This window comes from Saccopteryx leptura, chromosome 6, assembly GCF_036850995.1.
Source record: "Saccopteryx leptura isolate mSacLep1 chromosome 6, mSacLep1_pri_phased_curated, whole genome shotgun sequence".
In the NCBI taxonomy this organism is placed as follows: Eukaryota; Metazoa; Chordata; class Mammalia; order Chiroptera; family Emballonuridae; genus Saccopteryx; species Saccopteryx leptura.
Genome location: NC_089508.1, coordinates 159,878,339 through 159,894,215, shown reverse-complemented (window position 1 = coordinate 159,894,215; position 15,877 = coordinate 159,878,339). Strand labels below are relative to the sequence as shown.

The following is a 15,877-nucleotide window of genomic DNA, read 5'->3' as shown; positions in this document are numbered from 1 at the left end:
TTGTAGATTTTTTTTTACTTGCATTTCCTGGGTTTTGTTTTGCTTGTATGAATTTTATGATTAATAAAACAAGTTTAATAACTTTATGTAATACATTTTTTTTTTAAATTCTGGGCCCCAAAATTAAGGTGCATCTTATACATGGGAGCATCTTGTACATAGGGAAATACAGTAATTTGTGACAACAGTATTATAAAAGGGGAGAGGATATAAAGATTTGCAGTAGCAAAGGAAGGTAGAGTGCAGAAGTACTCATAAGACAAAGGACTCTTGTACATATGAACATTTTTCTCTTAATAACCTAATGTTAACCACCCATGAAAAAGTCACTACAGAAACAAACAGCCTAGGCCCTGGCTGGTTGGCTCAGTGGTAGAGCATCAGCCTGGCGTGCAGGAGTCCCAGGTTCGATTCCCGGCCAGGGCACACAGGAGAAGTGCCCATCTGCTTCTCCACCCCTTCCCCTCTCCTTCCTCTCTGTCTCTCTCTTCCCCTCCCGCAACCAAGGCTCCATTGGAGCAAAGATGGCCCGGGCGCTGAGGATGGCTCTGTGGCCTCTGCCTCAGGCACTAGAATGGCTCTAGATGCAACAGAGCGACGCCCCAGAGGGACAGAGCATTGCTCCCTGGTGGGCATGCCGGGTGGATCCCGGTCGGGCGTATGCAGGAGTCTGTCTGACTGCCTCCTCATTTCCAGCTTCGGAAAAGTGGAAAAAAAAAAAAAAAAAAAAAGTAACAGCCTAAAAAAGGATGAAACAGGAAAGAAGTATGGAATACCACCAAGCAAAAACAGCTGGCAGAAACACAGAAGAAACAAATGAGCCACAGAGCTACCAGAAAACAAAACATAAAATGGCTATAAGAAATCCTCAAGTGTCAAAAAGTATCCTAAATTTAAATGGACTGACTCACCAATAAAGAGGCACAGAGTATCAGATTGGATAAAAAAGCACACCTAACTATATAGTGCCTTGAGATACATCTAATCTGCAAGGACAAAAGTAGACTCAAAGTGAAAGATTGGATAATGAATCTCCAAGCAAATAATACCCAAAGAAAAGTAGGTGTAGCCATACTAATATCTGACAATTCTGACTTCAAGACTACAAAGGTAATCAGAGACAAAGATGGATGTTTTATAATGATAAAGGGGACATTATATCAAGATGACATAATATATTAATATATGCACCAAATCAGGGAGCACCAAAATATATAAGACACTACTAACTGATCTAAAAAATAGAAACAGACAAACACACAATTATACTTAGAGATTTCAACATACCATTGATGGCTTTAGATTGATCTTCCAAACAGAAAATCAATAAAGAAATAGCCTTGTCCTGGCCAGTTTGCTCAGTGGTATAGCCTGGTGTGTGGATGTACTGAGTTTGATTCCTGGTCAGGGCATACAGAAGTGGCCATCTGCTTCTCCACTCCTCTCCCTCCCCCTTCTTTCTTGCTCTCTTTACCCACTCCCTCAGCTATGGCTTGATTGATTTGAGTGCACTGGCCCCAGGTGCTGAGGATGTCTCTGTGGAGCCTCTGCCTCAGGTGGTAAAAATAGCTCAGTTGCGAACATAGCCCCAGATGGAGCTTGCCAGATGGATCCCATTAAGGGAACATGCAGGAGTCTGTTTCTCTATCTCTCCTCTTCTCACTTGGAAAAAGAAGAAAATATATAAATAAAAAATAAGAAATATCATCCTTAAATGCCACACTAGACCAAATGGACATATTAGACATCTATAGGACATTTCATCCCAGAATATCAGATTATACATTCTTTTCTGGTCTGCATGGAACATTCGCAAGGATAGACTATATATTGGGCCACAAAACTAACATAAACATATTTAGGAAGATTGAAATGATACCAAACACTTTTTGACCATAAGGCTATGAAATTACAATTCAACTGTAAAAAGGAAGTAAAGAAACCCACAAAAATGTGGAAATTAAACAGCATATGTCTAAAAAATGACTGGGTCAAAGAATAAATAAAAGCAGAGATTAAAAGATACATATAGACAGCCTGACCAAGTGGTGGTGCAGTGGATAGACTGTTGGCCTGGGATGCTGAGGACCCAATTTTGGAGCCCTGAGGTCACTAGCTTGAGCACGGTCTCACCAGCTTGAGTGTGGGGTCACTGGCTTGAGCGTGGAATCATACATATGACCCCATAGTCCCTGGCTTAAAGCCCAAAGTCACAGGCTTGAGCAAGGGGTTACTGGCTCAGCTGGAGCCCCCCTGTTAAGGCACATATGAGAAAACCATAAGTGAACAACTAAGGTGCCCCAACTATGAATTGATGCTTCTCATCACTCTCCCTTTCTGTCTCTCTTGCTAAACAAACAAACCCCCAAAAGATATATACAAAGGAGAATGACAACACAAGATATCAAAATTTTGGGATGCAGCGAAAGCAGTAATAAAAGAGAAGTTTATGTCATTACAGGCTTATATCAAAAAACAAGAGAGATCTCAAATAAATAACCTACTATCACATCTTAAAAACTAGATAAAGAAGAACAAAGGCAAACCAAAGGCAGTAGAAGAAAGGAAATAGTAAAATTCGAGCAGAACTAAGTGAAATAGAGAACAAAAAACTATAGAAAAAAATTAATACAACAAAGAGCTGGTTCTTTGAAAAGATCAGTAAAACTGACAAAGCCCTGGCTAGACTCACTAAGGAAAAAAAGAGAAAAGACTCATAAACAAAATCTGAAATGAAAGAGTAGATATTATCAGACATCATAGACATACAAAGGATCATACTAGAATTCTATGAAAGATTATATGCCACCAAATTTAACAATCTAGAAGAAATGGATAAGTTCCTAGAACTATACAATCTTCCTAGAGTGAGTCATGAAGAAGTAGAAATCCTAAATAGACCCACAAGCAGGGTCTATCAAAAAACTTCCCCCAAAATAAAAGTCCAGGATTAGATGGCTACACTAGTGAATTCTACCAAATATTCAAAGAAGATTTGGTACCTCTCCTTCTCAAAGTCTTCCAAAACAGAATAAGCAGTACTCCCTAACACATTTTATGAGGCCAACATAACCCTGATAACGAAACCTGGCAAGGACAACACAAAGAAAACTACAGACCAATATCTCTAATGAATACAGTTGCAAAAATCCTAAATAAAATACTACCAAATTGAATACAACAACATATTAAAAAATAATACATCATGATCAAGTGGAATTCATTCCAGCAGCACAAGAATGGTTCAACATACATAAATTGATCAACATAATACATCACATCAACAAAACAAAGAACAAAAATCATATGATTCTATCAATAGATGCAGAAAAGGCATTTGATAAGGTACAATATCCCTTTATGTTTAAAGCACTCAACAAAATGGGTATAGAAGGAAAGTACCAAGCATAATAAAGTAAGTACCTCAGCATAATAAAGGCCATATATGACAAACCATCAGCTAATATCATAATAAGTTGTGGAAAAAAATGAAGTCTTTTCCTCTAAAATCAGGAACAAGACAAATCTGCCCACTCTCTCCACTCCTATTCAGCATAGTTCTGGAAGTTTTAGCCAGCATAATCAGGCAAGAGAAAGAACTAAAAGGCATCCAAATCAGGAAATAAAGGTTTCACTTTTTGCAGATGACATGATCCTGTATATAGGAAACCCAAAGACTCCACTGAAAAACTATTAGAAACAATAAACCAATACAGTAAATTCACAAAATACAAAATCAATATACAAAAATCTATTGCTTTCCTATATGCAAATGATGAAACCTCAGAAAATGAATTTTAAAAAGAAAAACAGTTCTTTTTGTAATTGCAACAACAACACCAAAAATAAAATGCCTAGGAATAAACTTAACAAGGGTATGAAGGACCTATATACTGAAAACTGCAAAGCGTTATTGAAAGAAATTAAAAAAGACATAATGAAATGTAAAAACATTCCATGTTCATGGATCGGAGGAATCAACATAGTTAAAATGGCTATATTACCCAAAGCAATTTATAAATTTAATGCAATGCCCATTAAAATCTCGATGTCATTTTTTAAAGAAACAAAACAAAACAATCACCAGTTTTGTATGAAAACATAAAAAAACCCTGAATGGCCAAAAGAATCTTGAGAAAAAATAATGAAGCCAGAGGTACCACACTACTTGACTTCAAAGTATACTACAGTCATGATAATCCAAAAAGCATGGTGTAGGCAGAAAAACAGACATACAGACCAATGGAACAGAATTGAGAGCCCAGAAATATATATATATTATATTATATAAATATATATATTATATTATATAAATATATATATATTATATATGGACAGAAATATATATATTATATTATATAAATATATATATTATATCATATATATATGGACACCACATATATATGGACAAATAATCTTCAGCAAAGTAGTCAAAAACACAATGGAGAAAAGAAAGCCTCATCAATAAATGGTGCTGGGAAAATTGGAAAACCTCATGCAAAAGAATGAAGCTTGACTACATCTTGTCCCCCTGCACAAAACTCAAAGTGGATGAAAGTCCTAAATATAAGATCTGAAACAATAAATTACATAGAAGAAAACATAGGTACTAAACTCATGAACCTTGGCTGTAGAGAACAATTTATGAATTTGATTCCAAAGGCAAGGGAAGTAAAGGCAACAGTAAATGAATGGGACTATATCAAACAAAAAAGCTTCTGCACACAAAAGAAACTGAAACAAAACAAAAAGGCAGTCAACCAAATGGGAGATGATATTATTACAAACAACAGCTCCAATAAGGGGTTAATATCCAAAATATATAAAGAACTCACAAAGCTTAGCAACAAACAAGCAAACAATCCAATTTAAAAAATGGGGAGAGGACCTGAACAGACAGTTCTCTCAAGAAGACATACAAATGGCCAACAGATACATGAAAATATGCTCACCTTCACTAGCTATTAGAGAAATGCAAATCAAAACTACAATGAGATACCACCTCGTACCCGTAAGATTAGCTATTATCAACAAGACAGGTATTAACTAGTGTTGGAGAGGCTGTGGAGAAAAAGGAACCCTCATTCACTGCTGATGGGAATGTAAACTGGTACAGCCATTATGGGAGAAAGTATGGTGGTTCCTCAAAAAACTAATATGACTGAGCAATACCTCTACTGAGTACCTACCCAAAAAACTAAAAAATATTAGTACATAGAGACACATGAACCCCTATGTTCATTGTAGCACTATTATTCACAGTGGCCAAGACATGGAAACAACCAAAGTGTCCTTTGATAGATGACTGGATAAAGAAGATGTGGCACATATAAACAATGGAATACTATTCAGCCATAAGGAATGATGACATACTGTCATTTATGACAACATGGATGAACCTTGAGAACATTATACTGAGTGAAATAAGTAAATAAGAAAAAGCTAAGAACTGTATGATTTCACACATAGGTGGGATATAAAACTGAGACTCATGGACATAGATAAAAATGAAGTGGTTACAGGGAGGGGATGGTGGGGAGAGGAGTCAAGATGGGCAGGTATGTGGTGATGGAGAGTGATTTGACTTTGGGTGATGGGTACACAACACAATCAACAGTTCAAATGCTATAGAGATGTTTACCTGAAACCTATGTAGTCTTACTAATCAATGTTACCTTGTTAAATATATATAATTTATATAATCTCCTAAATAAACAAAAACAGAACAAAAAATATTAAGGCATTCACTGAGTAATTAATTACTGTCTAGCTTGTTTTTTAAGAAATAACTTTTAGCCCTGGCTGGTGGCTCAGTGGATAGAGGGTCAGCCTGGTGTATGGACATCCCAGGTTCAATTCCTGGTCAGGGTACACAGGGGAAGCAACCATCTGCTTCTTTCCCTCTTTCTTTCCCCCTTCTCTCTCTCTTCTCCTCCTGCAGCTAGTGGCTCAATTGATTTGATTGTGTCCCTGGGCGCTGAGGGTAGCTTACTTGGAGCACATCAGCCTCAAGCACTAAAAAGCACTCAGTACTTGAGTATTGGTCCCAGATATGGTTGCCAGGTGGATACCTGTCAGGGTGCATGCGGAGTCTGCCTTACTATCTTCCCTCATCTCACCTAAAAAAAAACCAAAACCAAAAAAGACACACACAAAACAATCTTTTAAGTCTGACCAGGTGATGGCGCAGTGGATTGAGTGTTGACCTGGACACCGAGGACCCAGGTTGAAAACCCTGAGGTCACCGGCTTGAATGTGGAATTATAGACATGAACCCATGGTTGCTGGCTTAAGCCCAAGGTTTCTGGCTAGAGCAAAGGATCATTGGTTTGGCTGGAGCACCCCCCTCCCATCAAGGCACATTTGAGAAAGCAATCATCAAACTACTAAAGTGCTGCAACAACAAGTTGATGCTTCTTGTCCATCTGTCCCTGTCTGCCCCACCCTCTCTTTCTTGTTAAAAAAAAAATAAGAAAAAAGAAATAACTAAAATCTCTATGTGTTAAATGCTTTTTCCTTGCCTAGTCCTGTCCTAAATATTCTAAGGGGTTAGTGAGGTGCTGATATAAGAAATAAAAGATGTAGATCGGGGTCTTTGAAAGTTCACAGTCTGTTTGAGAAGAACAGATTTATCTGTCTAAAATAGAGAATAGCAGGAAACAGTCAATGACCAGATGTAAGATGCATATTTTCTTGTCACCAGCACTGTGCATCTTTTCACTTTTCCTGGGGGAACCACTATCTCTGCTTCAACAAGGAGTTTGATTAGGGCACGGTCCCAGGAGATAAGAGACCGGCTTTGCCTTCCTTGGCCCACTGGAAATACTCATTGTCTTCTTTCTCCAGTTTATTGAATGAGCACATCTATTGCATAAGTGACTTCAGGGAGGATTTTAGGAATTCCTCATCACACTATACTTGAAATACTCTACCTTGCCCCTTAATCTAGTATATTTCCCCTTCTCTTCTCAGTATATTCTCACTTATGGGTATAAAGATAAATTGAGTTCTCCTTTAATATTAGCTTTGCCTTCAGTTATTCTCAACTTTCCTTTAGGCAGCTTTCAACCTAACCAGAAGGAAAGCATTCAAAATCAAGACATTGGATTATCCCCCTGTTGTATTGTAAACTCTTTAAACCCTCAACTAGATTGTAAGCTCTGTAAGACTGTGTCTTCTTGCCTGAACTGTGGTGGTGCAGTGGATAAAGCGTCAATTTGGGATGCTGAGGATGCCAGTTCGAAACCCTGGGCTTGCCTGGTCAAGGCACATATGGGAGTTGATGCTTCCTGTTCCTCCCCCCTTCTTTCTCTCTCTACTCTCTCTAAAATGAATAAATAAAATCTTAAAAAAAAAAGACTGTGTCTTATACTTTTTCAGTGCTAAGTACATAGTAAGAACTTAATATATTTTCTTGATTTAAAAAAAATTATTTATTTATTTTAGTGAGAGCGGAAGAAAGAGAGAGACAGGAACATCGATCTGCTCCTGTATGTGCTCTGCACTTTGGAACGATGCTTTAACCAAATGAGTTATTTGGCCAGGGTTTGATTTTTTTTTATTCTACAAAAAAACAAAGCTTATAGAAAGAGAGATTGACTCTTTTCATTAGGCCGATGGACTATGCTGTTCATGTTCAGCATAGAGAGGGGAGCAACTTCTTTGAGTTGAAGCCTTATGCATATTGATCTGTCAAGTTATTTATGCCTTTTTCAGAACATCTCATTTCCATACACATTTAAAATGAACCATACACATTCAAACTACATTTAGGTATTCTTTATTTTGAATCAGTTATGTTGTTGATTCTGTCTGTTAGAAATTGTTGCATGTTCTCCTGGCTGGGTAACTAAGTGGTTAGAATGTTGTCCCCATATGCCAAGGTTGCAAGGTCAATTCCTGGTCAGGGCATATACAAAAATCAACCATTGAATGCATAAATAAGTGAACAACAAATTGATATTTCTTTCTCTTCCTCTCTCTAAAAACAAATAAGTAAATAAATAAGAAAAGAAATTGTTGGGTATCACTCCTGGATAATCCGTGGAAATAGGCAGAGAGGAAACTTAAGGGACTTATAGCAAGAATGTTTTTACCGTTTTCTCATTCATTTCTGTAACACATTTGGAATAATTTACTAAGTTCATCCACTAATAGTTGTCTTTTCTGGAAACTTTGAAAGATATGATGTACTGCTCTCAATCCAAAATGATTTGAGGTGAGGTGATAGAGGAACAGATTATTGAAACACTGACTAGAGGAAACTATTTTTAGTGCTATCTGTCAAACATCATGAAGTTCCAATCTCAGAGGGAGTCCTAGAAAGGAGAATACAGGTTCCATGTGACAGCTGGGGAGAGGCAAGTGAGAAAATAAGACATTATTTCATTTACCAAGTGGCTCGACAGTAGACCCAATTGGTGTGAACCATCCACAAATAATGCAAAAACAGTAAATAAGGTTGACTTTCCTGAAATCTTGCCTTGTTTTCTCTCAAAAATGAGTTTTAGCCTGACCTGTGGTGGCACAGTGGGTGAAAGCATCAACCTGGAACGCTAAGGTCGCCGGTTCGAAACCCCAGGCTTGCCTGGTCAAGGCACATATGGGAATTGATGCTTCCTGTTCCTCCCTCTGTTCTTTCTATCTCTTTCTTCTCTCTGTGTCTCCTCTCTCTCTCTAAAAAAAAAAAAAAAAGAGTTTTTACCTCCACTGGGCCCTCACAACACTTGGTTTATATTTCCATTATACCTTCTCAAATAGCTATCAGCCTGTGTTCAGCTGCCTGTCAGAGTTAAGCCCTGTAAGGTTAAAGACATTCATTAAAAAGCAGATTGAATTCATTGCTTTTTTGAGGTACAAATGAACACAAGAAAAACTATTATTGATAGCTATATCATTTGTGACTTTTGTTTCATTAAAGTTCAAGAAAAGTTTAGAAGAAAAGATAAAACAGTTTTATAGGAGAAGGAAATAGCTGTTATCATGGGGCCAGAAAGAACATCATAGTATCTAATCATAGATTGCAGATCACTTCTGAATGTTGAGGATGGGAACCGGGGTTAGAGGAGCCTGGGTATAAATGTTTAGGGCAGGAGTCCCCAAACTACAGCCCGCGGGCCACATGCGGCCCCCTGAGGCCATTTATCCGGCCCCCGCCGCACTTCTCGAAGGGGCACTTCTTTCATTGGTGGTCAGTGAGAGAAGCATAGTTCCCATCGAAATACTGGTCAGTTTGTTGATTTAAATTTACTTGTTCTTTATTTAAATATTGTATTTGTTCCCATTTTGTTTTTTTACTTTAAAATAAGATATGTGCAGTGTGCATAGGGATTTATTCATAGTTTTTTTAATAGTCCGGCCCTCCAACGGTCTGAGGGACAGTGAACTGGCCCCCTGTGTAAAAAGTTTAGGGACCCCTGGTTTAGGGGGACGGAAGGGGTAGTATCAGAATTTGATGAAAGCCCTTTCCTGCTTTTAGTGGCTTGATCAGAATCATTTTGGTAATGGAAACTAGAGTCAATATATCTTTATCAAGGAAGTAAAATATTACATTAGTCTTAATTATAGTAGTAATCACTATCTGTCACAAGAGGTAGAAAACTAGGGAGAGTTGACTGCTTTCTGGGTTAAGCGGGTACCATTTGAAGTTGGTTTTTAGATATGAGTTTTTATTTGCAGCTAACTCTGTAAGACTTACATTTTATTTTATTTTAATGTCCTGTGGTGCTTTTGTTGATAATTTTTCCCAAAATGGTATAACAGAATAGAAATTCTGAAGAGAAGGAAAAGACAGAGAGAGGTAGGGAGGGAGGACAGGGGAGTAAAAAGAAGGAGAGAAAGAGATCTCTCAAGAGGGGAAAACATGAAGGCTAATGTGCAAGAAAAAAACACAATAGAAAAATCACAGGTATTCAGTCAAACATTACTTTTTATTCAAAAGAAAGAATAAAACAGTTGCATTTTATTTTACTTATTTATTTTTTTTTCTTTTTTGTATTTTTCTGAAGCTGGAAACGGGGAGAGACAGGCAGACAGACTCCCGCATGCGCCCGACCGGGATCCACCCGGCACGCCCACCAGGGGCTACGCTCTGCCCACCAGGGGGCGTTGCTCTGTCCCTCCGGGGCGTCGCTCTGTTGCGACCAGAGCCACTCTAGCGCGTGGGGCAGAGGCCAAGGAGCCATCCCCAGCGCCCGGGCCATCTTTGCTCCAATGGAGCCTTGGCTGCGGGAGGGGAAGAGAGAGACAGAGAGGAAGGAGGGGGGGGGGGTGGAGAAGCAGATGGGTGCCTCTCCTATGTGCCCTGGCCGGGAATCGAACCCGGGTCCCCCGCACACCAGGCCGATGCTCTACCGCTGAGCCAACCGGCCAGGGCCTAAAACAGTTGCATTTTAAACATACAAGTAAGCTTCAGCTCAAATGTAGTGTAAGGAATATTTTTCAAAAGAGAAAATATTATAATTTAGTAGAAGTCACTGAGCTAACAATGGCTACTTGAACATATAGCTTAGCTATTTAAAAAGTACAATCTAGCTGACCTGGCCGGTTGGCTCAGTGGTAGAGTGTTGGCCTGGCGTGCAGGAGTCCTGGGTACGATTCCCGGCCAGGGCACACAGGAGAAGTGCCCATCTGCTTCTCCGCCCCTCCCCCTCTTCTTCCTCTTTGTCTCTCTCTTCCCCTCCTGAGGCTCCATTGGAACAAAGTTGGCCCAGGCGCTGAGGATGGCTCTATGGCCTCTGCCTCAGGTGCTAGAATGGCTCTGGTTGCAACAGAGCAAAGCCCCAGATGGACGGAGCATTGCCCCCTGGTGGGCATACTGGGTGGATCCTGGTCGGGCTCATGCGGGAGTCTGTCTGACTGCCTCCCCATTTCCAACTTCAGAAAAATACAAAAAAAAAAAAGACAATTTAGCTTATTCTCCTATATAAGTGACTCTGTAGGTTGAATGAGTTTAAAAAATGTTTGTCATAAGATTTACAACAGGTTTTGAAGATCTGGAGCTAATTATAAAAGTGCTACTGGTGACCTTCCTCCACTTAATATACATAAAGAATTAAGGATAAAAAGCCATTCTGAAATGTAAGGTTCTATCTACATTGGTTATTAATAAATTAGTTAATATGATATTTAAAATAATTGAAGTGTGAAAGAGTTTGTGACCAGTTCTAGTTGTGCTAATAGCATTGTTAGTGAAGAAAAGCTGTTGTTATTATGAACTAGAGTCTGATTTCGGCATTGGAATTAATTACAATGATTAGTTTAAATATTAAGTTAAAACCATTTCTTTAACTTTCAATCAAAACTTATTTTGTTAGCTAATTAATTAATTATGATGAGGCTTTCTGAGTTTGCTAATTAATTGAATAGTTACATGGTTGAAAGTTACAATTTCCATATTTGCAAGTGAATTTGCTTCAACATTAAGGAAGTAAAGAATTGTTTGTACTAGGTGTATCATTAGTAATGACCCCAGCATGAGTGCTGCTTTACCTCTCTTGCTTTCTCACAAACAACTGCATCTAAGTTATTTCTTCTAAGACAAAAGAGGTGGTGGTGGTTGTGTGTGTGTGTTTGTGAGGGTGAGAGAGAGAGAGAGGGAAAGAGAGAGAGATGACACAGACAGATTTGGCCTAAAGAAAAACTGGATAGTATAAAGTTGCTCTTTTTTTGTTTTGGTTCTGGCTGCTTCTTTATGAATCTTGCCCTATCCCCAGCCATTACCTCTCTATCTCCCATTCAAGAAGGGCTTCAGTATTGTGTTAATAATTTTTATATACCTGTTGATATTGGAGCCAATCTTAACGATCCTTTGGATTCATCTGTGTACATAGTGGAGATGGCAATATTTTCATATCTTTCCTGAGGTGTAAAGCACCAGCAGTGGTGAATAAGCACCAACAGGTCCTTCTGGAAATTTTTTTGAGAAAGCCATAAAAGAGAGGATTTATACATGTAGAAACCATAGCAACCAAGTGGCAAACTATAAATACCAGGTCATGGTGGCAGCTCATCAACAACTCATGGTACCAGTCAAAGATGACATTGAAGATGTTCAAGGGCAACCAGCAGGCTGCAAAGGTCACCACAATGGAGATCAACATCGTGTTGATTCTTTTGTTCTCACTGAGCCGGCTGTCATGTTCTCTCTTCCTGTTCACCTTTCCATTTCTCCTATGGAGGCAAATAACAATCTTCAGGTGGCAGATGAGGATGAAGCTCAGAGGGACACAATATTGGAGCATAAATAGGGAGGTTGTAAAGAGGAGCTGGTTCATTTTGGAGGGCCAGTTCTCTACACAGGCCACTTGGTGGGTGTAGAAGTCAGTGGGGAGAGAGAGGTTGTGGAAGGGTTCTTCAGTGAGGTGGTAGCGCAAAAATAAAGGAATAGACAACAGAAGGGAAAAAAGCCAAGTCAATGTGATACCCCAGTAGGCATAAGATACATTGGGCTTCCAGCCACGGGGGTTCACAATCAGTTGATACCTTTCAACAGCAATTAACACAAGTGAGAATATGGACACAGAAATGGAGACACTCTGCACATAGGAGGTGAGTTTGCACATGGTATCCCCAAATATCCAATGGTCCATCAGAGTGTAGATGACAGTAAAAGGGATGCACATGACACATACTAAGATGTCAGAGAGAGAGAGATTGGCAATCAGTATACTGGTAACATTCTGAGCTTCTCTCTGCTTCTTGAAGATGATAATGATGAGAGAGAGGTTTCCAAAAAGGCCCACGATTAAGACCACAGTATAGGCTATGAGTAATAGGAGCAAGGCTAGAAAAGGGGGTCGACAAGACTCAAAGTAGGAAAATGCAGAGTTGTTGCTCTTTCCAATGGTTTTATTAGGTGCAGGATGGTTTAAGGAAAGTTCCATTTTGTCAGAGTTATGAGAAAGCTTTTCTAAGTTTACTTGTATTATGGGTAAATATTTTGATCACCAATTCTTGGGAAGTACTTTGCTCTGAGGCTTCCAGGGAGTAGTAATTAGTAGGATTTAATCTTCCTTGATCTTGTCTGTGCTTCATGGAAATGCATAAATGACTTCCGTATGCTCCTGAAATCCTAAAAAATTAACGTAGAGTATTAATGTAAGTTCTTAATAACCTGGGCAGTTCTATAGGTGGAACAGTCCCTCAGAGGACATAGAGAGATAGACAGAGGGTCCCTCTGTATCCTTGCACTCATCTCATCTCAGAGTGCTTGTTTTTTCCCCAACAGCATAGTCTTTAGAGCTGGGTAAGGAAATGTGACTGCTTTCTGTTACGTATATAAGGGCAGCCCAAACATACATTTCCATCCCTGTCACCTTCTGTCTTGTATGTGTGCTGTGGAGGCCAGAAGTAATGTTTGGAGTTGAGTTCCTATTGGAGCATCATAGCTGGGTGTCCATATGACTTTGGCATAAATTAACCTTTCTGCTCAGTTTTCTAGTCTGTACCATTGGGATAAAAATGTCTATTTGAGTTGTTGAAAGGATTAAATGAGATCATGCAACTGAATTCATCCCTCAGCCCCAATGTAGAGCACATCATAGGTGTTCAGTGTATGTGTGTTGAATATCATTTGTTAGCTTCCCTGCCCTGAGCTAGTCTATAGCCTTTAGCCTGGTATGGAATAGCACATGACTCCTCCTTTTTGTATTTCTCCCACTCTCTGGAGCTGATGTACTCTGCACAAGCAGTTCCTAGGTGTACTGTTCAGATTCTGGAGGTCAAGGCAAAGGGGTAAGCCAGTGCCTAATAAGCTAATTTTCAGAATTAACTTCATTTAGAAAGCATTCCCCAATTCTCCCTCACTCTGAGTCCCTTCTTCTGACTTCCAGAGGAAAGGGGACCCTGGTGGCTCAGTATGGCTTAGGGTGGGCTTATCAGTGGAATTATTCATACCAGGATATACAACAAGCATGGTAATACCCCTGCCATTTTAAATGCTGAGATTTCTGGCCCAAAGAGGAAACATTGAAAGATGGTAAAGCGGAATAAAATACCCCTTATTTAGCTTTATTCTTTAGGAATTTGAGAAAAACATAAATAACATTGATAAAGGAAGCTGAGCAATAGGAATGAAACAGAATGAACTTTCATTTGCTGTTTGAAATTAACTTGGCTTGCTCTCACATTCTCTCTTAGTTCAAAGGTTTAGCAGATTCTTATTGGAAAGAAATCACTGTAAGAATACCTGTTATGTCTGTCGTGGTTTTAACAACACATATTACAATGAGGAGCACCATAAAAATACCATACAGATGAATAGAAACTGTTGATAAAGACAGTATATTTTATAAAGAAAAGCCCAAGGAACTGGTCTATGGCTTAGAGGTGATACAGTGATAAGTAGAAATGGCAAAATTTAAAAAACAGTGGTTTTTGAAATGAAGGTTTAGGGCTTGGATGATTCAGGGGTTCAGTCCATCTAGAATTTACAGGTATTGGCTGAAGGGGAGATGTCAGGACAGATTTAAGCTCTTTTTGATAATCAGTGGACAAGAAATATAAATGAGAAATAGAAAACTTTGGTATCTTAGAGACTTTCTACCAAGCAGGCTTTGCTTGGAGGAAGATAGGAATGAAAAGGAAAGAAGCAATAACTGCATGTAAAGGTTGGTAGGCTGGAGTGAGCACTAGACTTTCGGTCAGTGCTGCTGCTGCTAACTAGCTGTTTTGATTTGGGGCAAGCCGTTCTCTTCTCTGGGTCTCAATTTCTTCATCTGTCAAATGAAATTTTATTAATGGCCTCCCTATTTTTCATTGGTATAAGGACCAATGAAATAATATATTTAAAACAATCTATAAATGGTTAAATACTGCATATTCAAATGCTTATTAGTGTTGTTACTATCCTTGTTGAATCCTCCGGAGAGCTATGAGTTCTTTCGTACATGCTGTACCATTTCTTTCTCCAACATCAAGTTGCTGGAAAGAGATGGGATTGCTTTTTATCCATTTCATAGATAGAAACCAAAGTACAGAAAGGTCCAAGAGTTTAGTTAAAGCCAAACAAAAGCAGCAAAGTCTGCTTTTTTTCCTTCTCAGCCCTTATTGTCTACAAGAAAGAAATCCTTCCTATCAGTCCTGCAAAGAAAGATCTGAATGACAGATTTCTCTCTACAAAGTGGAAATTCATACAACTTTACAGTTTCTAGCACACTGGTAATAGAGTTGGGAATAAACATTAGGAACCCCGTGTTGCCCAATTTTGTTCATCAAGGTTGTCTGGGCTGAGGTCTGCGACTTCAGAGACCTCTTTACTCTCTGTGTTGTTTAGTGACAAAGTATAAATTAGCTTCCCAGTCGATAAGTTCCTATAGAGGCTTGAAGCTCAGAAAAGTCAGAAGAAGGTCTGATACCTTGTCTGAGAGGGAATCAACCGGAAGTACTGGGGTTTGCATTATCCAGTACCCCCTACACAACAGAGAAGATTAACAGGAAAATCCCCAACATGGACTTTAAATGGCAATGTGGGATTTACACTTTACATATTTGATAACAAGTTAAAATATTAAATATGGCCTATCTGGAAGCAAAATAATGCTAAGCCTTGATTCATTAAAAAATTCTATTTTAGGGCCTGACCTGTGGTGGCGCAGTGGATAAAGCGTCGACCTGGAAATGCTGAGGTCGCCAGTTTGAAACCCTGGGTTTGCCTGGTCAAGGCACATATGGGAGTTGATGCTTCCAGCTCCTCCTCACCTTCTCTCTCTCTCCCTCTCGGTCTCTCTCTCTCCCTTTCTCTCTCCTCTCTAAAATGAATAAAAAAAAAAAAATTCTTTAAAAAAAAAAAAAAAATTCTATTTTAGGAAAGTTCATCTCTGGCTTATTAGGTTGGAAATGACCAGGGATGTGAGATCTCAAATTACCAAGTGATATT

At 39.0% G+C, this 15,877-nt stretch overlaps 2 protein-coding genes across 9 annotated transcripts in view; one reads left to right on the top strand and one right to left on the bottom strand.

The window, feature by feature from the left end:
• KLHL3 (kelch like family member 3) overlaps positions 1-15,877 on the top strand; it is a 358,874-nt gene that overhangs the window by 101,678 nt on the left and 241,319 nt on the right. The gene's annotated exons all lie outside the window — the stretch shown is intronic.
• On the bottom strand, positions 11,770-12,942 carry LOC136407655 (neuropeptide Y receptor type 6-like). The gene is given in 2 exon segments (XM_066387931.1): positions 11,770-11,921; positions 11,924-12,942. Coding segments are annotated over 2 exon segments (1,113 nt in total). The 5' UTR covers positions 12,885-12,942.